Genomic DNA, 24,682 nt, shown 5'->3' on the forward strand with positions numbered 1-24,682 from the left:
TTGTTGCTAGATGTCAATATATCTAAATAAATATATCAAAATACACCAAATTATCTTTGCAAAAAAGTGTTTTATTTTGTCATACCAGTATAGTAATATTCTCCATGTCAGGTTTGACCAGTCTTTGTAGGTCCCCTGTCCGTGCCTTTCCTCAGTAGTTGCTACTTAGCCCTGTCTGATATAGCAGATCCTGCAGTCCGGGGGCATTCGAGGCTATTTAATGCTCTAGGGTGTTATATACTACTCTGCTCTGCCTCTTGTAGTGACTGGGTCTGAAAAGTGCTGCAAACAATTCATTGGAAGTAACTGAAGATGTGCAACAAAGCTGAATATGAACGACATTAACTGTGGCGACTGATCAGGGTCTAAACATAATATACGATATTGATGAAATATCGTCTATTAATGTAAAAAGCTTTATGTGTGCTAGCATTTAGATTTTTGTGGCACCAATATGAAAAACACAAATTATGAGGCAGCTGTGATGCAGGGGGGTTGCTTTCAGTCATTGTGTCCTTGAGTAAGAAACTTCATGCACTGCCTACTAACGGTCGTCATAGGGCTCTGTGTACAGCAGCCTAGCTTCTTCCAGTGAGCCCCATGGCATCTATGGCTACAATCTAGCTTGACACCATCAGTGTGTAAATGTGTAAATGAGTCATACTGTAGGCATACTGCCAAATTTGTTACAAAGTGGCCAACGAACAGCAAAGTAAATATTTCCTAATGATCATCACAATGGAATTTAAAAATAAAGTTGTGCATTTATGTAACATATGAAGGTATCTTGTTTTAAATAAATAGGTTATATTAGTTGGTTCAAAATATTATCTGTTGGATGCAAGGAGAGATAAGTAGATGGTGGTGCGAGTTCATAATGTTGTTTGGTAAAGAAATATAGTTTAAAGGTATAGTAGAGGATGTTCTTTTTCCAGGTGGATCATCAAAATAAGTGGTCATCCTAATTGTCAATCATTCTGGCATTATGGTAATGTAAGGACGTCCTATGTGCTCATCCTCATTTTCACTTACCAGTTGCGAGTCTGACAAAGTGGAAAAATGGGAAATCTTCTTTTGGAAAGTAAGCTTGTATGAGTGATGCAAACACCTCTTTTAAACAGAGTGTGCAGGAGGAGAAATGGGCTCGTGCATCGTCTTGCACGTGTTTAATAGGTGTTCCCTCTTGGGAGCTGGTACAGGGTTGTGTATGTGCATTTTTTTTAAAGGTAAAATTTGCGAAAATCCTCAATTATACCTTTGAGATGTTGTCTTGGTATAAAAATCCTCCTACTACTATTACTAAAATCCGCTAATATCTGACCAGCTATTAACTTTCCTCAGAATCCCTTCACACAGTAAAAGGAACTTTACTGATAAAAACTGCATCTCACTTTAAAACAAACTTACTTTAAGATAACAATGGAATTGGTTGGTTAAAAGCTAACTAGTTATAATCACATATCAATGAGAATTTGTTCTTTCCAAAATTATCTTTATTTTTGTTTTTAGGTAAACTAGCTGTTGCTGTTTTTTTAAAGTGTGCTGTTGGTAGAGCACAGTTTTGACCATATCTACTCCAAATAAATTGGAAACAACAGCTGGGATGACAGTGTTTTGTGATGTTAAGAATATAATGCCATGTTTGCTTACTGTCGTTGTAGAAGAATCATTTCCAGCCTTCTCTCCGCCACAGGCTGCTGAACCCTGGCTGACCTGTGGGCTAGTGGCTGGGGTGTTAATGTTCACCCTTACAAGGGTCGGACCAAGCAAGTTTGTTTTATGACACAGTAGAAGGGACCTCAGACGGGAGGCTGGGCTCAACATACTGACCCTCAAACACATTAGAAAGTAGGTTGCAGAGCAATAAAATAGCTCTTTTCATCGTTCCCAATTTTTTCCAAGATTTTCCAATTTTTCATTCAGTAATTCAGAAATGAACAAACATTTCTCATGCAGTATTATTACTGTGCTGTGCCTTGCAAAAATACCAGTAGATGTTTTACTTTTTTCATATGTTTTCATTGAACAACACTTATTAGAACTGTTTTTTTAAAGGGATTTTTTGTAGAACAACACAATGTAGTATGTAGAATGAATTGTTTAATTTGCATGCCCTTTTTTTCTGCGAAATTGCACAAGCAATCTGGAGTTAAACAGCATCTCACGTGCTGATTTGATTTAGGTCTTAACTTTTTCAGGGATATTCATTGTCTTCAATATATTTGTCCTAAATTATTCCATTGTGTTCTCTCTTTTTTTTCTGAAGGTGAAGTTCTGCCTTCAATTCAAGTATTTTCTAATCTCTTACAGGTTTTCCTCTAGGTTTGTGATGAAAGGTATTTAGTTCCATTCATCTTCTTGTTAGCTCTTTGATCAGTTTCCTTCTGCCTGTCAAAACGCTAAACCTCCTCCTTTCTTCCAACAATTGACTGTGGGGTTGCCTTTTGAAGCTGACATGTAGTATTAATAATCAGATTAGGTGCGGAAAAAGAAAAAAATATATGCTGTTTACTTATCTTAAATGCATCTCTCTCTCTCTCTCTATTTAATTTACTGGTTAGAAATTATTTTATACTTTCTTTCCAGTGACTCAAGTAAAATTGAGCCACATTTTAGTGAAAAGCTGTATCTTTAGTGAATAGCTCTGAATAATTTCAATCTTTAAAATGAATCTGTTTTTTCTGGGTTCCCTGCTTTGTGTGCCCTGCTACACACAGTGATATTAATTTGAAGTTTATGGAGAAAGTTTGACAACATTTGAAGCTGGTTAGGTGTATACACATTTTTGCAATGTACTGCAACACAAGCATGTGCTTTGCTGTTGTAGCGCCAGTTTCACATAATTTTACTACAATTCAAATTCTTATGATTCCTAAAGAGGAATTTGTTTAGCAAGCAAGGCTTAAAAACACATCTAACCACTTCATTGTATGCCGTCCAAAGTTGCACTGAAAACAGTAGAAGCTGCAGAAGTTGTTTTGCATTTGTTGTCATGCTGTCAGGGGTGGGGGGTGGTGGGGTGCAAGCTGACAGCAAACTCTCCTTTTTATAAAAGTGTTAACATCAGAGCTCCACTTGTGGTCAAATGTTTGCGTCAATGCACATTTACATTTGTTTGAGCATGAATGTCACAATGTGTCTCTGCGTAGGTGCTGCACATGCATCGCTTGGGAGAGAATCCCTGTTGGCCCTATTTCCAATTCCGCTCAATTTCAGCAAGAATCTCAGTAATCCCACTGAAGAGCTGCAGTTCTCCCACAGTGACATCCCATAATGGCACTAGCAGGAAGAGTGGTGGGCACCCAGTTACGGCTCCCAGGATCCATTCGGTGCACGTTCACAATCCCCCAACCTGTCTGTATGCAAACAGAACCCCCCATTCAGAGGAGAACACTGATCTGGCAGCCTTCTTCTGATTCCTGTGTGGACATATTTAATGCCTCAATAACCGCTGCTTAAGGAAGAGTGATGAAAGCGTGGGAAGTTTCACTCTTTCTGTCCATGTCTGTGTGATGTTGTGTATGTGTCAGCTTAAAAGACCAAGAGAGAGATTTTTAAAGAACCCCTTTACAATAATTGACAATATTAACCTATTTTAATTCTAAAGAAAAAAAATTAATATCTTACCAATTGCAATGATTACTTTATAGCCTTCCTCTTGTAAAATATTAAATCGATCATTACTGTTGATTAGTCTTTCAGTTACTCTTAACATTTGACAGTTTCTACAGCATTGGGATGTAATCGCTTGGTTAGGTTGGATGTAAATGGACTAGCCAAATAAATGGCCATTTCTGTAATGACATAATTTAGAAATCTTTATCTTTAACATTTAATTTGTTTTAGCTATTAAAATTGCAATATTAAGAGATACATTAATGACAAAACAGTACAGCTTTGGAATAGTACATTTATATTCTTTGCACATTTTGACATCTGGAATAGTTTTTTATTTCAGACCGTTTTTGGTTTTCACTTCTGTTGTTAATTTCAGGCCACACAAAAGGCTTTACAGTGGTAAAACTTATGTCTGCCATTTTAGGGAAACTAACAACACTCAAAAGAATAATACATTCATAGCTAGTCATTTAAAAACAAATGACTTTAGTTTTGTTTTTTTACATTGAAACGACTGGCATCTCTTTACCATACAAGTCGGCAGACACAAAATTCAAGTCAAGAATCTAAATACTCGGACTTGATGAAAAGACGAAATACAAACTTTAAAACTAATGGCTTCTTTTGTACGGAGGACCAGGAGACACTGAAGATATACAAACATTTAAAACTTATCATTTGCAAGAAATCCAATTGAAAATTATTTTGTATTTTTTTAATTTTCTAATTGAATTTTTAGAAGAATTGTAAATTGTATTTATTGATGAAACATTAAAAGCAATCACAGTTCCTGTTTAGATTAAACCAGCTCTCATTGGTTAGAGAGCCACACAATGATAGCAACAGTATAGCTTAATATTATTCATTATCAGTCTTAATTTGAAATATTCAAACTTTCTATGAATTAACTCATTTATTTCCCCATAAGATATTTTTAAACAACAAGTTCTTTAAATTTGTTTTGCCTTAGCATATTTTCTTGGTCAACATTTAGAATATGTTTTTAATTAAACATTATTTAACCTTTTTAAGAAATATTTTTGCTCTCATTCTTTTGGGTCATTCTTGTAAAAGACTTGGATTATTGTATTTAGTTTAGACAAAAACATGCAGTTATTATATTGTATAACATTAGGTTATTTTGGTTACTTTCACATTGCTTTGTTTATTTGATGTTAAATGTTTTTATTTTTTATATATATCCAAATATGTTATATTTTTAACTTTTCAACAGACTTTTCCATTTGTGAATTCAGCGGCTAGAACTAATTAATAAAAAATGTTGGTCTGAATGAAGTTTAAACAGTATTTTCATAACTGAAAACTGTGCATTATTGTGCATGCAGTAGCTTAAGTAATGACTTTTCTATAACTATCTGCTAAAACTATTTTGGTGCTGGAAACTGGAATACCAAATTTTTTTTCTTTGCAAAACTATTGTATTTTTTTTTTTTTTTAGCAAACTAGAGTAAATAAATGTCCAACAAGAAATGTGGTTACTGAGAAAAGGTGTTGCTTTACATGGCCTTATTTGGCCGTTAATTCCATATTAAATGCAGTAAAATAAAAAGCCTAAGAAAGACATAAACTAAAGAAGTGGAGATTTAAAGCACTTCTAGATATTTATGTATAAACATACACTGCCTCGTTTCTTCATGACACCAGTTTCCATTCAATTTTAATTTATTCGGGTGTAAACATCTCATTTTGGAAAAAACCCACACTGATGAACAGGTAGAAAGAGTGGCAGTACTTGCATGAAAGAAAACATTAGAAACATTGGAAAACTCAGTCCTTTAAAACATGTTTGCTTATAAAATAGATTTAGGTTAAAGGTATAAAGCTTCCGACAAATGTTTTACTGAATCTATATTAAGCTCCTTCGAGGGCCAAGCACATTAGCAATACTCAGTTTGTGTGCTTAAAAATATTAAGGTTTCATAACTCCTAAACTGTGTATAAAATATTCTCTGCTCAGTGCAATTCATCTGGGCCAGGTCTGACTATTTTGGTGTTTTATATTTAGAACAACAAATGATCATAAGTTGCAGAATCCAATAACCTTGCATCATTAGTTTTTTCTAACAACGCTTGCATGGAATAACACATTCTTGACTGACTGGACATCAAAGTAGGCAACAAAAAACTTGTTTTTTCAACACTACCACAACCTTCTTAATCATGCTAGTCCCTCATTGATTAGCGCCCTGGGTGGCAAGCCATTTGGCCATATAGAAAGCACTTGGAAGAAAGAGCTGAGCAAAGTTATCTTGCAGAAAAATTGAGTGACTTCATAAGGTGCAGAGATAGCAATCAGAATTTTTAAACATGCTGCAGGCATTTTCTGTTTCCTTTTCTCGTATTTTCCACTTGAATTTTTTCCCCCAGATACTCATCACCCAAAAAGACAGGGGGTTCATACAAAGATCAGTGTGTCTGCATAGGAAACTGTATAATGTTAATCACAACTTTAATTTGGGATGAATTAGCATTTTGATGAACTTGCGTGGCTGAATCGTGTACTCCGAGTACCTTTAAATGCAGCCTTTGCACAGGAAATGGCAGTGTGGTTAATTAACGCTTGCACACAGCAGATGGGCTCAGTGAAGTGCCTGGCAGTAAGAGACTTAGAGAGACAGAATTTTTTTGGGAAAAAAAGAAAACGTACTGCTAATGAAAGGGACATAATGCAAAAATAAAAGTTGAAACAAATTCTTCAAGTAACATGCCATGTTGAGGAGGCAGGGAGCACTAAATAGCATCTCAATCTTTTTAACAAAAACAGCACAAAGAGTTGGTAATAGCTTAGAGAAAACACAACAGGCAAATCTTGGTCAAACATGAAGCCAGTTTACATATGTCCAGCCGTTTCAATCTCTTAGCACAGAGTGAAACTCAACATGGTGCCAGAGTCTCATTGCCTTTTACCCATTCTCTGAAATCTTCTGCTAACACATTTAGGATTGCTTTTCCATCTCTTTTTTTTATGTCATGTTAGTATCTTATTTTCTGTCTTTCCATACATTCTTTATATTCCACCTCTGACGGACACTTTTAACCCTTGCATTTTCAGTTCCTGCAACATAATCATGAATATTACACCTAATCAGGTTATCTAGTTTTTCAAAATGATATCAAAAGGAATACAGGAGAAAAAAAATTAAAATGATGTGGAGTTCCTATAAATAAAATGATGGATTACCATAGTGATTCGGATCTATGCATAAATAACACAGCTGTACTATATGTGTCAGATGTCTGTCTGGTTGTGATTAATGCAGCTACCACATGTTTAAAGTGAGCCCACTGTTTTTAAATGTGAAAACATGCATGTTTACTCTGAATTATTGCAGAGCATTTTCCTGAACACATTCCTTCCATAGATTTTGGTGTATTATATTGTTAAGCAAAATTATTCAATTTGCATGCCCTTCTCAGTGTCTGATACGTAATCAGACTTGACCTTTCCTGTTTTGGATTTCATTAGGATTCCCTAACTTACTACTTCTTCTTAAATGCTACAACAGTAAGATGGATGCTTTATCTTGGTGTAGACTATTTTAAAAAAAATTCTAAAGTGTTTTTATATATTTGCTTGTATTTAGCAGAATTCAAATTTAAGTTATCTGACTTGGGTCAAACATTTTCACGTTTTCTTCCTTAACATGCTGGTATTTTATTTACAAGTTTATTAAATCAAACTATATAATATACTCTTGGTTTCAGAAATTTGACAAAATAATTTGGCATATTAAATTGCAGAAATAAATGCAATAAATTAATGTACTAAAACACAGCTGCCCTGCTCTTCGTATCAGATAATTATTCGATAAAGTGATTAAAGAGTCAAAGGTTGATTCACACCTTACCTTCATTGATTGAGACATAAAGGCTATTTTTTGTGTGCAAAGCCCCCAACATTACATGGGTACTTAAACAAACACAGTGTCTGTTGTTTACTGCCCCCTTGTAATAGGTAGTTTAACATTCAGTGATTTATTTGAATAAATGTCTATCCGAGGTATTCTTAACTACCATATAGAAATTAATATAAAATCATTCTTTTTATGGTTTGGTTTTGGTGTTGAATTGAACAAATGCAAAAATGTGTTCAGTTCAACAAGTACACAAAGAAATAAACACTTTTTGATCTGAAAACCATACAGACTAGATGTTTAGAACTCAGTGTGAATGGTTAGTTCACATGCACATATGTGAACTGTGGTAAACTCTAACTTGATATTACTGTAATTCAAGAAAAAAAAAGCTCTGAATAACACCTCTTCTAAACCAGCCCATGTCAATTGCAGGGGGGGTTATTAGATTTATTTCTCCTTGATTACAATATTTTTTCTATTGTTGCTCATCCAGTATCTAATTAGAAGAGTCAAAACAACCCCTCAGTCAGCACAACTGACATATGCTATATGTATTCCCTCACCCCCTTCACACTTTTTTTTTTACTTCCTTTAATAACCTTCATAACCTTCACTAACCCATTTCCTCCCTTTTCCTTTCCCCCCACTTGGCCTCCCAGGGAGAAGTGTGATTTGCAAAAGCACAATAAAAATGGAAAGACGAAGGAGACTTGGGTGGCAGCTAAGGAGGGTTGGAAGGATAGCAAAGCGAGTTTCCCTGTTGCGAAGGCCTATGGTAGGGCATTAACAGGATGGCCAGGCAGAGTAAATCTTTCACCAGGTGCCTTCGACCTGAAAAAATATATTGGAACTCTGAAAGGCTTTCAGTGACTGTAGAGACATTGCAGAGATAAAGGTGAATCATGCTTGAAACTCTCACATAGTAGTTTTTATAAGATTTTGTTGGTAGGTTTTCTAAAATGCATATACATATATATATATATATATATATATATATATATATATATATATATATATATGCACATACATGGGATGTGGGTAGATTACACAAAAACGTTATCAGTATTTAATGTTATATTTGCAAGTTCAGTCATTAAGAATTGCCACCTCCTGTGATGGCCAAAGCGTTAACACTTTTCTGGTGGTGCGCTGGAAAGTGGAGCACCTGTCTGAATTGTTGCCTTGCAGCAAGAAGGCTTAGAATAATGGCCTTGAGTCTTTGGTCAATGGGTTTTATATTGAATGCTTGAGTTGTGTCTGTGGAACAGTCTAAAAACATGCATGTTAACTGCGCGCTGTAAAGTTGGAGTGAGAATGAGTGTGGATGGTTCTTTATCTGTTGTGAATTATTATTTTTATTTATTTATTTATTTTCAGGCCACCCAGATTCCATTTCTTGATATGATTCAAGAACTCAGGCCAAAGTCTGAATAATTCTAGCCAGTCTTTCTTGAAATGTTTTTATTCTTTCATTTCTAACCAAATTTTCCTCTATGACTACATTAAATGGTAAAATGTGGGTAAGAATATGTATAGAATAAACAGATATAAAAAAGAAATGGACTGACAGACCATATGAATTGTTGCTGAGGCCTACTTTCAAACTTGACAGTAAAAGCTATTTTTGTGTATTAAATGGACTGGCAACCAGTCTAGATTGTACCAGGTCATTTGCCCCCATAGATTGCCAGAGATAGGAAGGAACAACCCACCCCACATCTCACACAACCAGCACCACATGTTACCCTGATGGACACCTGGTAGAAGATTGATACTTATTTCCTCTTTTAACAAAATAGTATAATTTTTTTTATATATATATATGTACATTTTTATTTGATTCGGCCTTCCACCCCTAACTGACTTAACCTCCTTGGGGGTACTATGCTGCATAGGCAGGAATAGTTGGATTTCAAAATCAAAAAAAGTTTAAGTATCAATGATTCTTCTGATGAGTTTAACATATCCAAAAATAAATGTGTTTCTTGCTAAGTGTTTGATGGTGTGGACGGTGGCAGCAGGAAGGGCTCCTATAAGCACCACTCATGCTCACCACTGTTCAACTACGACACAAAATATCTGCTCCCGGCAGCGGGTGAGTCTCCAATTAGACAGGATGCAGCATCAATTTAAGAGCTAATTATGTGCGTAATGAGCTCACCATCATGCGTCCGCGCCCCCGACACAGAGCCCGCTGTTCCTCCCTCCACCTCCACATGCTTCTCCCTTCCACCACCCTCTTTTTTTTCTATCCAAGCGCCCTGCAGCTAATTAAAAAACTACATGCGCCGCGGCGCTCTCATCTGATCATGGAAATTAATCTTCACACCAACGTGTTTCTTGGCGAACACAGCACTATTACATGAGCTCTGGAATCGTTGAAGCGCAGTCTAAACTGTGTTGCACTTGTCTTTTTGGACATGTACAGCTCCAAAATAACTAAGGACAGAGCGGGTTGATTTGACTTGGCTGTATGCAATTGTGTTATTTTAATGTGGGAGTAAGAGATTTAAAGAGGTTATTGGTTTCCAGGTGCAAAACATGCAAATCCGACCTGGGTGTTTCCATTTTAGATTTAAATACAGAAAATGAGAACAGAGCCTTGACTGTAGCTTGAGATCACATGTGAAGCTGGTGCTCTAAAAGGCAAATAACCCATCTGTGTTTTTAGTGCTCCTTTAAATAAGGAGTAAATAAGGAGTTTATTTGTTCCTGTTCTTATTAAAAATGACCTAATGAATTCACGCAAAAAAAAAAAGAATCATAAATAAAACTCAGGAAAGACCTATACTTTTATTCAAGTGTGAGCAGTTGAGTCATATGGAAATAAGAGCAAAAATGTAAAGATAATCAGAGGCGAAGAACAAATACTTTGGAAACTGTTGAAAATCTTCACCAGCACCGCTGAGAATGCGCTAATTTTAACTTAAAGTTATTTAGGTATTTTTAGGTTTTTTGGTTTTAATCCTCATTAAGTTATTAGCTTAAAAGTTACCAGCAAATGTTATAGTCTAACATTAAAAAAATCCCGCATGGTAAGTTTCAGGAGTTTATTTTATCATTTTTTTATGAAAAATGTGTGGAGGAAAGTGTTAGCTTTTGAATTAAAAAATAGTTTAACATTATATTAGATTATAATTAAAATAAACTTTTGAACTGTATCCATTTGTGTTTGTCTTGTTTGCTTATTGTATGTTTGTTTTATTTTTGTCTTCTTTTGGGGTTTTGTCCCAGTTTCTATTGAATTAGGATCGACCATGTGGCTAAACTAATCAAATGTTGTCACACTCCAAATTTTTCTACATTTATTTAAAATATTTATAAATTTAGCAAGAATCACACACCAAGTTTGTAATAGGAATGATCTAAAAACGCATGTTCTTATTAAAAGAGTATTGCTATATATTGGTAAAGTAGCCTAACCTTTGTTTTTTAAGGAAATCCTAAAAATAAACAAGATATTCGGTTTATTTAGTTATTTTTCACAAAGATAATACATCTAATTGAAGACAGAATTTTCTTAGAGGATAAACATTTTTTGCAAGGGCCATTTTTATTTTATTTTATTTTATTATCTGTGTAGGCCTACTTATTTAGTGGTTACTAAATTCATAAAAAAAAAAAGAAAGATAAACAAATATAACGATACCATGACTGATGCCTTAATCTAACTCTTTGTGTCCAATATTAGGTTGTCTCCATGGCAAACCCTTACATAACTTTTTAGAGGCACCCCCCTTATGTTTAGCCCCTCACCTGACAGAAATCCCTCTGCTATGGTACGAATTTATCTGTTTCAATTGGAACCATCATCTTATCCTTAATGACAAAAACATAACAAGATCGCATTTAAGCTCGACAAATGAAAAAGGCGAGCCGCGCGTAACTTGCTTGATAAAACTTGACACTCATCTTCACTGACCAATCGCCTAACGACTTGAAACTCTTTCCTCCAATCAGAGCAGATGAGAGAAACACGGTGGGAGGGGGTTCGGCCGCTCAGAGAGCTGACGCGGAGATAGTTGAGGAGAGCTGGTTTGGTGGGCACCCAATGCCACTCGTTGCGCGTCCTTATAATTTGGAGAGGTGTATGCAGCGCACGACCCGTTCGCCTTTCCAGGTGGAAATCCAGGAGGAGCCCAGAGCAATTTTGAACCGGGACTACTGCAACTGAACCCGGTTCAGGACAGGTGAAATTCCCAGCAGGCTGCAGTTTAAGGGCCACAGGATCGATTGTTCTTCAAGTGAGGGGATCAGCAAACGCAAACTATCCGCTCGGGTAGGAATGGATGTGTCAGCTCTTTTGATATAGACTAGACTTCATTCGTGCAATTATCGTTTTTAAAATTCCACAGATGATTTGAGTGGATTGCAACACTGTAGCAGTGCACGTTTGAGGATCTGTGTCGAGTCAAGTGTCACTTTTTTGACACTATATGATCTGCTGCAATCCGATCTGTTTTGTTTCCTATAAAAATGTCAGAAAATGTCCTCGGGTTTTATGCAGGCCTCTATTAAAGCCAACATATAATGACTGGTAAAATGGATAAATAGAAACGAGATTTTTTATAAAAAGAGAAAAAAAGGCAATTTATTGTCATGACACAATAAAATAAAAAAAATCATAATTTGTGCTTTTGATTGATTAAATTCTTAATTTAAAGGTTGTTATTGTTTTGTTTAATAATATAGTCATTTGGATTCCTTATGCTGACAGATTGCCTTTTTTTTTTTTTTTTTTTTTTGGTTGATGGTGAAATTTATCGCAGGTTGAAATTCTGAAAACCAAAACTTAAGAGTATAGGTTTCCACTTTTATGTACCAGAATAAAACGAAATATAAGTAGGTAATAAAAAAATGCATTTCTGCTTCATCTGTTTCTCAGGTCATGGATATAAAGGCCAGCGGCTGAAACAAGGAGGCTGAATTCGGGATTTCCGGGGATGTTTACGAACGTTGGATTCACACTCCTGCATCCGTTCTTCATTTTTATTTTAAGCCGATCTGAAACAACAATGAAAACGAAGCAAGGCCGATTTTTCCTGCTCTAAATCGACATTATCTGTGACGTGTGAGGACATCAGAGGCGCCGAAAATGAAGGAGAAATCCAAAACTGCCGCAAGGACTAGACGGGAAAAGGAAAACAGTGAATTTTATGAACTGGCTAAAATGCTGCCTCTACCGTCTGCCATCACCTCCCAACTCGACAAAGCCTCCATAATAAGACTGACTACCAGCTACCTGAAAATGAGGATTGTTTTCCCGCAGGGTGAGCCACCAACCATCCCGCGTCCAATTATTTCACTAAATTTTTAGATTCACTCAAATAAATACCGAAATGATTCGATCAGACCGTTCAAATTGTATTAAAAATAAGAAAAAATCTACATTAGAAAGGGCCTTATGGAGAAAATTAAAATAATACTATAAAACATTTAAAAAAATATATTAAAATGACGTTTAAACCGTTAGATTACGTTCAGATTTTTTAAAATGTTAGTAACAAAAGAAACAAAAATGTAGTAATATGACTCAAATCCAGTAAATTAATTTATTGAACTGTAAATTGAACGGGATTTATATAATAATGCAAAAAAAAAAAAAAAAAAAAACATATTGATGCTGGGATTTAGTCTATAAAAAAAGCGCGTGAGCTGCAGCCTCATTGATCTACAGGGAGTCTTTACAAATGCATTATAGTTTGTTTGTAATTCAGTGCTTCCAAATGAGGCGATCTGCTACCATCTTTTTACACAGGTCTCTACAGGTTTCTTCAAATGTGTGACTGAGAATACCAATCAGCAATTAGGAAGATGGCGCAGCGAGGAGTCTTGTCTCCTATAAGGCCGTGGAAACAGAAGCAGAGAGCGATTTTTTTCTTCCATTGCTTCTCGTCTGGAAGGAAAATATAGCAATAAATCAGCCATGAAATTTTGAACAGGCTCCTACTAAATAATTTTTTTTTTTCTGTATTTAGTTTCTGATATTTTCATGTCGCAGCGCTAAGTATAGGACAGGGGCAAATATTATTATTATTTTTTTTATTATTATATTTATTTATTTTTTTAGAAAAAAAATGTTTAGAGCTAAAATAAAAAAGATTATTGTTCCTATATTCTACTTTATACTCGTTTAAATTTAGGAAGAGTATATCTGTATTTTATTTCCTTTACTGGAGGGAAGATTTAACCGTGATGACCAGACTAAGCAATACTGATAATAAAACAAAAGGATTTTTATGAGCAGCAGCTTAGACTTCCTTTACGCCTCTGTTTCTCTAGGATGAAAATGTTTAAATATACATTTTCTATAACAATAAATTTTGAAACAAGAAAAAAATCATATTTAATGGGTAATTACTTAAGCTTTTATTGCCTTCTTTCAAGTTATGCACTTTTTGAGGGAGAAAAATAGTTTTTGTTCTAAATTGGAGCTTCTATCCTATAAGAACGGGACTTAACGTGTGAGCGTATTCTGCGCTTCTCTATTTTTTTCATGATACCTTCCGCAATATTATTAATTAGCATTCAAAAATAATAATAATGATAACAGCTTTTATATGTTTTAGGTCTTGGTGAGGCTTGGGGTCACACAAGTCGAACAAGATCTTTGGATAACATTGGAAGGGAGCTCGGATCCCATTTATTACAGGTAAGTGTGATCATTGTCTGAAGCCAAAGAAAGTGCGCATAGTTGAATCTGAAATAGTAACGATTGATAATTTTATTTTAATATTTTTTTTATTCGTTTAAGTCTTATGTGTATTTTCTAATCGTTTCTATTATGAATGCATTTATTCCTCCTTGGCAGACGTTAGATGGGTTCATATTCGTCGTTGCTCCAGATGGGAAGATAATGTATATCTCAGAGACAGCGTCGGTCCATTTAGGACTGTCTCAGGTCTGTTTTCTGTATTATTTTTGATGTCTAAATTCCCCTCCTTTATCGATCAGTTTGTATCCCTGTTTCTCCGTTGATTACCTGAGCTGTTCTCAACAGGTAGAGTTGACCGGGAACAGCATTTATGAATATGTCCACCCTGCAGACCATGATGAGATGACAGCTGTACTAACGCCGCATCAGCCCTATCACTCACATTTTGTGCAAGGTATTCAGCCGCGTTTCATAATAAGGAATCATACGCTTAGAGTTAAATGAGGTCTTAAAAATACATTATTATAAGCATTATTTATTTATTTTTTTTAGATTAGACCCATTTGAAAAAGGGACAGAAATATTTTTCTTCTTTTTCTAGAATATGAGGTGGAGCGATCTTTCTTTTTGCGGATGAAATGTGTGCTTGCAAAACGAAACGCAGGACTAACAAGCGGTGGATACAAAGTAGGACTATTTTATTACTTCTGTTTTTTGTATTATGTATATATATATATATATATATATATATATATATATATATATATATATATTAAATGTTAAATATAAAATACTTTCTTTTTTTTCTTACATCTGTCTGTGTTGTCATCTGCTATTATATAGCATTTTATTTCAACTATGGACCAGAGCAGTTGTATATTAACAGTTACCCATTAATTACTTTAATGTGTAAATTATGCAGAATAGTTTTCACTTCACCTTGCTATTTATGCTGCGTTGCATCTTGTTAAGAGATCATTTCACCCCGGTTCTTGTCATCCTCCTGCCTCACCACAGGTCATCCACTGCAGTGGTTACCTAAAGATCCGTCAATACAGTCTGGACATGTCACCTTTCGAGGGCTGCTACCAGAATGTGGGGCTGGTGGCTGTGGGTCATTCTCTGCCACCCAGCGCTGTTACAGAAATAAAACTCCATAGTAACATGTTTATGTTCAGGGCCAGTCTGGACATGAAGCTTATTTTTCTGGACTCAAGGTACAGAGACAGGAAAATATTTTTTTTCTTTAGAAATTTGCAATTGCATTTATTGTGAAATATACATTTGGCAATTACTGTAACAAAAATAAGTCTTTTTTTTTCTTTTTACACACTTATTCAGGGTAGCTGAGCTGACGGGTTATGAGCCACAGGATCTAATAGAGAAAACGTTGTACCATCATGTCCACAGCTGTGATATCTTCCATCTCCGCTGTGCTCATCACCTTTGTAAGTTGGGCTTTCATGTTCACTATAGATAATTTGACCTCTTGTCAGCTTTTGATTTGTGCTAACATTCACACTTGCCAATGAAGAACCCAGAGAATGCAACCCAATAAATAGTTAATCTTCTTAGTCTAATCTTTTCCCCCTCTCTTTTAGTGTTGGTGAAAGGCCAGGTCACTACTAAGTATTACCGTTTCCTCGCCAAGCATGGTGGCTGGGTCTGGGTCCAGAGTTACGCCACTATTGTCCACAATAGCCGATCTTCAAGACCACATTGTATCGTCAGTGTCAACTACGTTCTCACGTAAGTTTCAGTGGTTAGGAAATTGAAATAATTTTTTTATATACACTATATTGCCAAAAGTATTTGCTCACCCATCCAAATTATTGGAATCAGGTGTTCCAATCACTTCCATGGCCACAGGTGTATAAATTCAAGCACCTAGGCATGCAGACTGTTTTTACAAACATTTGTGAAAGAATGGGTCGCTCTCAGGAGCTCAGTGAATTCCAGCGTGGAACTGTGATAGGATGCCACCTGTGCAACAAATCCAGTCGTGAAATTTCCTCGCTCCTAAATATTCCACAGTCAACTGTCAGCTGTATTATAAGAAAATGGAAGTGTTTGGGAACGACAGCAACTCAGCCACGAAGTGGTAGGCCACGTAAACTGACGGAGCGGGGTCAGCGGATGCTGACGCGCATAGTGCGAAGAGGTCGCCAACTTTCTGCAGAGTCAATCACTACAGACCTCCAAACTTCATGTGGCCTTCAGATTAGCTCAAGAACAGTGCGCAGAGAGCTTCATGGAATGGGTTTCCATGGTCAAGCAGCTGCATCCAAGCCATACATCACCAAGTGCAATGCAAAGCGTCGGATGCGGTGGTGTAAAGCACGCCGCCACTGGACTCTAGAGCAGTGGAGACGCGTTCTCTGGAGTGACGAATCGCGCTTCTCCATCTGGCAATCTGATGGACGGGTCTGGGTTTGGCGGTTGCCAGGAGAACGGTACTTGTCTGACTGCATTGTGCCAAGTGTAAAGTTTGGTGGAGGGGGGATTATGGTGTGGGGTTGTTTTTCAGGAGCTGGGCTTGGCCCCTTAGTTCCAGTGAAAGGAACTCTGAATGCTTCAGCATACCAAGACATTTTGGACAATTCCATGCTCCCAACTTTGTGGGAACAGTTTGGAGCTGGCCCCTTCCTCTTCCAACATGACTGTGCACCAGTGCACAAAGCAAGGTCCATAAAGACATGGATGACAGAGTCTGGTGTGGATGAACTTGACTGGCCTGCACAGAGTCCTGACCTCAACCCGATAGAACACCTTTGGGATGAATTAGAGCGGAGACTGAGAGCCAGGCCTTCTCGTCCAACATCAGTGTGCGACCTCACAAATGCGCTTCTGGAAGAATGGTCAAAAATTCCCATAAACACACTCCTAAACCTTGTGGACAGCCTTCCCAGAAGAGTTGAAGCTGTTCTAGCTGCAAAGGGTGGACCGACGTCATATTGAACCCTATGGATTAGGAACGGGATGTCACTTAAGCTCATATGTGAGTCAAGGCAGGTGAGCAAATACTTTTGGCAATATAGTGTATGTTAAAGTATTTGTTTGATTTATTTCATAAAGATTAGGTTTCTGTCTGTGTGTGGAAATTAGAGCTGTAAAATGTAACTCAAGTCAGGATCTAATCAGAGTAAAAAATCTTGTGCTTTAGATATTTAGCTGACAAATAAGCACTCTTGAAGCTATTTGTCTCCCAAAGCAATCCTTATTCTTATCCATCTGTTGCCTTTACACACAAATCCACCAACCACTGGGGCTGCAAGGTTTAGGCAGTTCTCTGTTATGAAAGCATAAAGCACATTCAGGCCCCTTTGAGACAGTCAGAACAAACATCAGGGTTCAGCCCCATCAAAAACCCTCTACTGTCACCATCGATTGGGCAGTCTAAGGAAAGCTAAATCAATCAAACAGTAACCTAGAAATCAATTGCTATCTCATAGATGTAGCACATATTGGATTTTACTTGTTAAGTTTGGTTGATCCTTGAGTTTGTGTGTGAGTGCATGTGATGTGGAGCTGTCTGAGTCTGTAGGTGGATGCATGTGCATGGCTGCAGTATGGGTATTGATTTTCTCAATATAGTAAGGAGAAAACAAAGTAACTATATTAAAATGACAGTGAATTTGCTTGGAGATAATTATGTATAACATGACGGTGTAAAAACTCATACACAGAAAAAGGTGCAAAAACAGACACTTCAATTTATTAAACAGCTATTCAACCTAGACAGTATTATGACCCAACAAGCTTTTTTTTTTTTTACAGATATAAGGTGCTCTGACCATGACCCCAAAGTGGAATTTGGCTAACACAGCTAGGTTTCTACTCAACATGATCGGTTGAGACATTAGTCAGCCAGAACTAAGATAGGATTCAGAACCAGCCACTGCAACTGTACCTGCAAGAGCAAATACTGCTCAGGCACTGCACAGGCTATCCAAACATGGCCTTCCCCCCAAGATGTCATACAGGAGAATTGGTTCATATTTGGAGTCATATTAAAGAGACTGGCTCCACAGGGTCAGGGTTGGGTCACAAGGTTTAAAATGCTAGGCAGCTGCTATTACATACTGTTGATGTGATCAGTTAAGAATAGGCTCATGTTTGCTGAACATTTGACACGGGAAGCCTTTTTCTCTCCCTCGACAGCAACACTGGATTGTGCAGCTACAGAACAGTGGCGGATAGGGTACAAAAGCTAAATGTAGGCATGTAAACAATTGTCTTAAGTGAGCAAAATGAACCATTTTATTGGTTGCTTGTGTTAAATGTGTGCTAGAAACAAGTCTCTCCTCTCAGTTGATTTTTTCATCTTATTGCTTTTTATTGCATCATACAATGATTTTAAGCATGCTCTCTACAGTATTGACTTTTGATTAATCATTAATTACATCACTGGTTTTAATACAAAACACCAGGATTGTGCCATCAGAAAAAAAAAAAAATCAGAAAAATATATATTTTTAGAGAATATCCAGATATGTTTTGTCATCACTAGATGTCTGTTTCACTGGCTTGATTGAAGAATCAGATCTCCTGAATTTCAACTGACCAGAGCCTAAAATATAAGTAAAGGATTAAACAGAAACTTACTGCTAACACCACTGCATGTTCACACAGCCTCTAATTTCTTTTTTAATCTTTTTTGTAATTTTTTGAATCTGTTGACGTTCCAATTTTAGTATCATTTCAGTGTATTCAGTATCTTTACCACCACATATTGTCTATTTGAGACATATGCTTGGTAAAACTTAAAATGTGTACTTTTTGATTTGATCCAACAAGTGGTAACCTGCTACCTACAGGTTCTAATGTTTATAGTGACAATAAAAAGGAAAGCAAATGGGACTTTGGAGCTAATTCAAATTATTCTCTTTATTTTCTTTTTTTTTTTTTTTTTTACTTGGATTTAAGAAGTTTAATGAATAAGAATCACACATTTTAGCCTCCTGTTTTACAGGGTGCTTTTCACAGTTGTCTAAATATCTATAGCCTGCACCTGTTAAGAGAATGAGACTGTCAACTAATTGGAGGATTACTTTGTGAGAGTTATTTTCATATCACTGTACATAAACTATGAAATATTATTTTATAGAATGTACACTCTACTTTCATCTAGCTGAATATTTGTTTTCTTTAGTGGGAATATTACCATGTGTATATGTGTAATGCATGGAACTTGATATGATCTGCAAAATATAATTATTTAAAAATTTTTGACTGTATATTATTACAATTGTGTTTGTGATTCAATTTTAGGAATAATTTATGATCAAAAATATACCATTAAAACCTTAATTCTCAAAAATATTTACTTTCTTGTAACACAGAGAAATGAGACATGAGCAAACTTTGTAAATGTGTGTAATTTAATTAACATGGCACTAATTATGCAGTAGTTGCATAACTGCTATGAAATGATTAATACTTAAAGCTGCTTTTAAACAACCACATTTTGAAGATGAGTTTATTACCATAGCTTATTTCCAAACTAGCGTCATTTTTCATGCACACTGTTAGAGCTCTTGATCACTTGTTAGATCCATAAGTAATATCCCTTTCTGCATTAGGTACTTGTTCGCAAAATTATATTTATGGCTCCTCTAACCCAGTCTGTGCTAAATGCAGTGGACTAAGGTGGCCCCTCATATAATCCTACATTGCACCTTTTAAACCATTGAACTGAAGTAGCATATTCATGTTTTAGTCTATTTAAATTTATGTTTTCCTAATTGTGCAGGACAATATCTTCAACCTGGGACTCTCCTGATATAATTTGACCACTGCAACAGAGCCACAGACTTAATTCAACAGAGTGGGGAGTTAAGACAGTAAATGCTTCTGTTGGAAAGTCTTCAGATCTCTGAGGATATAGCCCCCAGCAACTCAGTTCATTTAGATTATTTTGGTTCAATGTCCCAGATTTATTAATATGCAAAAAGTTGCTAAGTAAGTAAGCTAATTAAAGCTTTAGCTCCAACATAAGACTCCAGAAAATATAGGTTAGGTAAAAAAAAAAAAAAAAGTATAGATCATACATATTTATTTCTTTATTATGGATTTATCTGATAAATGTTGTATCCTATATTTTCCTCCACATGGTTAAGACTAAAATTGTTTTACTTAAACAATAAAATAAGACTAGATCAAGGGTTATGATGCTAATACTTATGGAAATTATTGTTTTTTAATGCAAATGCTTTAATACATGCTTTATCCCTTTGCTGTAACATAAAATCTATCCCTATATGAATAAGTAAGATGGTGAACTGACAAGTCTAATAAGTTGTGAGTATTGTGATAATTATAGGTGCTTCAAATAAGATACATGGATGAAGCAATAAAAAGAAAAAAAAAATCAAAGCAACACCAACAAAGACTACCTACCATATAACTTTGTCCTTTGTTTTGTTTTAGACATGAAAATTCTCCAAAGGAAAATATAGCCTGCAGTAATTTACATTTCTATAGGATAGAGTTTATTTTTGTGATGTCTAACATGTATGTTACTTCTGTTTAAAGGGACACTGAATATAAAGGAATGCAGCTTTCCCTAGATCAAATGAGTCCCACAAAACCAGCCTTCCCCTATGCTGACAGTCAAAGCGAGGACAGAAAAACGAGCAAGTCTCGTTTGACCCAATCCAAGGCAAAATCCAGAGTATCACCCTATCCTCAGGTAAAAGCTTTATGGAGCATATATCAGAGGAGCTCGTTGTTGTTGCTTGCCAAAAGCATTCCTGGAACAGCCTTAAATTATTCAAACTGTGATTTTGTGTCTTTCCAGCAATTTGCAGCTTTCAACCCAGAGCGTTCAGAATCGGACCAAGACAGCCAGTGGGGAGGGAGCCCTCTGACAGACACAGCCTCTCCTCAGTTGTTGGATCCAAGCGAGGCTGCTGAGGCATCTTGCGCCTATAGACTATATCCAGATTCTGGGTCCTTGTGCTACAGTCTGGGTTTATCTGAAGATGATCTCACCCACACCCAAACTCACACCACCACTTGTGACCGTGTCCGATGCCAAGGAGGCCGCTATTTCTTGGGAACCCCTCAGTCGGGAAGAGAGATGTGGTGGGACACAACACGTTCTGTCCTGTCGCTCCCAAAATTCTCTGTGGACAACAGTGAGGGCTATGAAATCACATCCTACCATGGCGCCATTCATGGTGAGGTGTTAGGGTTGAGACCACAACCATCTGTCTCTGAAAATAGCTCTGGCCTTGTTTCTTCTGGTAGCTTCCAAATGCTATTACAGGATATGCTAAGTTGTTTACGCCGTCTCTTGCCAGTGTGACGATTGCTACCATCTGTTCCAAAATTGCCTGCAATTGAAAGCCAAGTTATTTCACATTTCACATCCTTAAACAGAGAAACAACCCCCACTGTGCCTCTAACAAGTCATCAGATCATGATACCATATGCACTGAAAGCAGGACTTTACATGTTTAGTTTATCTTTAATAAGAATGCCTCTATTAATTTTTCACACGTAGTCTTTTATTTCTCTATGCAGGCCGGGCTCACTGGGATGAAGACAGTGTTGTGAGTTCGCCTGATGGAGGTGGCTCTACCAGCGATTCAGGTGAGCGTTATCATGGTGACCAGTTCCAATCAAGTCCTCGAGAACCAAGCAAGATGGAAACCCTGATTCGAGCAACACAACAAATGATCAAAGAGGAAGAGAATCGTTTGCAGCAGCAGAAGGTGCTTCTGGATGTCTCAGGCCTCACCAAAACTCACAGTCCCTGCTTCAGCTCCTCCATACCCCATCATACTCAGCTTCCCATGCCCAGTGTGGTGTGTCGTGGTCCTGGAGCTCCCAGCATTGACCTCCCGTCGGAGCGCCTCCATCACAGAGATGGCATCAAGGCACTTGGCCCTCATGACAATGATGAAAATACAACCAGCCCTGTGTCCGTGTCTCGTCTAAGCAGTCCCGGTTCTGATGGTGTCCCTAGGTCTGGCCTCCTTCTAACCAAAGACTATATGCCAACAGATTTATCCCCCCACCCTGCACAGGCGCATGGGAGTCCGCTGCTCTATCCTGCCCAGGAGAGGCAGCAGATGGACAGACAAGCAGCTTATGCTTTGACCGGCTATTCCCTGGAGCACCTGTACGACCCAGAGAACTTACGGAGTTATTCTAGCCTGGCTTGTGGGGGAGTCCAGTATGATGTGGCATCTCATGTGAGGATGCAGGCAGACCAGATGCAAGGACACAAGGCCACCTCAGTCATCATAACCAATGGCAGCTGACAGTTTCTGGTGCAGATTGGCCACGTTGTCTAGGATGAGGATGTTACAGCCAATGGCAATGTATATGTGAGCATCACTCACCAGATGCTTCATGCAAGAGACAACATTTTGACAAAGGGATGCAAAATACCTTGTTGTTACTGAACTGACACTCTCCCGGTGGCCCATTGAGCTCTACTTGTAAATGTCAGGCCCTTAAAATGTTCTATTCTCTTTACTTTGTTGTCAGAGGATGATTTTCCAAAGCTCAAAGGAAATAATGTTTATACACTGCTGGGCACTGGGAACAAGTGTGCTCCACTACAGGAAAATTGCTGTTATTCTAACGGTAGTGAACTGTATTACCCTCCCACCAGAAGGCTGGTTAAACATCAAGCAAATGTTTCTGTCCCAATCCTCTCACGCATCGTTGAGCATCTAAGTTAATCTGTCCAGGATGTGATTTCCACAGACTTTAGGAAAACTTGTTGTTCCATTGCCCCTTTACCCAGAAACTCCAAACTCCTTAAAAGCATTAAAATGCAGCACCAGAAAGACCTGCAGGCAGACAAGCATTTCACTGTTGTAAGATGTAAATGTTTCCTTGTATTTATTAGTCAGTGGGCTGTTTTTCTGCATGTGTCATTATTTTTAGTCAAAATAGACATATTTTCAGGGGCCAATAAAACAGTTTCTTTGATTGGATCAGATCATTATTACCATTTTAAATTAAATATAATTAAAAAATAACGGAAGTTTAAAAGCAAAATAAAAATCTGCCTTTAAAATGTGAATGATCAAAATCTGCCAGCAGAGCTTGGCTGACAGGCAGAATTCGTTAATTATACATGTCAGTGTATTTTCATTATTTGTATACTAAATTTTACCATGCTGCTGGATATGCTTTAAATTATAAAACAATCTTCCACCTGTGCATTTTCTTAATTTTCTAAATTTCTAAATTGGAAGGATAGAAGTTACTGATATTTTTTTTTTTTTAAGTTTTAGTTTCTCAATTGATTTTTTTCTCAATATACAATACATAATATATATTTACTTTTGAAAAAAATATGTATTATATAATTGGCTACAAAATTAAATACACCTAAACCTGAAAACTCCTGCAAACATAAGATATCTATGTGGAGTTTGTTGCCGTTCACATACAGTACACTCAATGCTACTGCACAAGACCTGTGATATTTGATAGAAGTATTGATGTATGTATAGTATTTAAGTTTATTAGTTGTGTATTTTTATCATTTAATGTTTAATTTAATTTTTATCCATTTTGTAAAATATAATAGTAAAGAAAGAATGATAAAATATTTTATTGGTTGTTTTTTCTTTGTTTTTCTTTTCTTCCCATCTAGCAAGGGGGAAAAAAAGGTTTTCAAATATACAATGGTAAACAACAGTATGGATAACTAAGCTCCAAGGCCCGTACATTTCAAGGTATTTTATGTGACTTTTGGGGGGTTTATTTCACTGGAAGGTGAACCTCTACATTAGTCTCTCATTATTTAAAATATGTGTGCTTAGCATTTTGCACAGTGAAAGCTTTTTGGCATGAAGAGCATTTTGCATCTCAGTCAAAAGGTTCAATCCGACGACACATCCTTCGTCCATGTTTTGATAAAACTGTGCGAAACTACAATTTAAAATCCTTTCCTGATTTTTTTATTATGGGTTTCTTTATCAACTCTTCTATGAAGGCCGTTTTTACTATCAAATTATTCTGCCTTAGCTTTGGATCTTTGCAGCACCTACAGAGCTGCCCCAAGCTGTTTGGCTGCTTTGCTGATGTGGTTCTCACTACCAAACCTGTCAGCTTAGGTTGAAAGCTGTTTGCTTAGTAACTCTTTCCTGCAAAAATCAGTCTTTTCCTGCAATATGATGTTTATATTTATCGTATGGATCTAAAGTTTTAAATTATTTAAGAAGCTCAACTAACAATTTTAAGTTGTGGCTTCAAAAATAGTGTTCATGTTGGCCAAATGTCTCAAGTTAGGAGAGGTTCTGGCTTTTTGTGTGGAAAATACAAAATAATTGTTAACCTTTTCTATCTGCTGGACTACAAACATGGAGCATTTTAATGATGTGATAAAATAGCCATATTTTTGCAGGAAACTAGTTGACTAACTAGATTAGTAAATAATTGTAGCATTTTCCAAAATTTAAAGGGTTTGTGTAACGGGGGCACGGTTGAATGTTTATTAATGTCTTAATCTAACAATTATGTTCTTAGCAAAAAAAGAGCAAGATTAGGGCATCCTATTTTT

The 24,682-nt window shown here is 36.6% G+C and overlaps 1 protein-coding gene across 3 annotated transcripts; it reads left to right on the plus strand.

Annotated features, from left to right (window-relative positions):
- The first annotated feature begins 11,504 nt into the window (after positions 1-11,504).
- Positions 11,505-23,711, plus strand: LOC119779142 (single-minded homolog 1-like). 3 transcript variants are annotated; one of them, XM_038278678.1, is made up of 12 exons: positions 11,505-11,775; positions 12,382-12,766; positions 14,066-14,148; positions 14,308-14,397; positions 14,497-14,605; positions 14,753-14,838; positions 15,169-15,368; positions 15,493-15,599; positions 15,753-15,900; positions 20,686-20,842; positions 20,951-21,332; positions 21,679-23,711. In XM_038278678.1, exons 2-12 carry the CDS (start codon positions 12,592-12,594, stop codon positions 22,419-22,421), a joined length of 2,280 nt encoding a protein of 759 aa, XP_038134606.1. In that variant the 5' UTR covers positions 11,505-11,775; positions 12,382-12,591; the 3' UTR covers positions 22,422-23,711. The 3 variants fall into 3 exon arrangements, with proteins under 3 accessions (XP_038134606.1, XP_038134607.1, XP_038134608.1); XM_038278679.1 differs by having other exon boundaries at positions 11,505-11,740; XM_038278680.1 differs by having other exon boundaries at positions 11,505-11,686.
- The last annotated feature ends 971 nt before the right edge of the window (positions 23,712-24,682 follow it).

This window comes from Cyprinodon tularosa, unplaced genomic scaffold (assembly GCF_016077235.1).
Source record: "Cyprinodon tularosa strain WSP-4 unplaced genomic scaffold, ASM1607723v1 ctg143, whole genome shotgun sequence".
In the NCBI taxonomy this organism is placed as follows: Eukaryota; Metazoa; Chordata; class Actinopteri; order Cyprinodontiformes; family Cyprinodontidae; genus Cyprinodon; species Cyprinodon tularosa.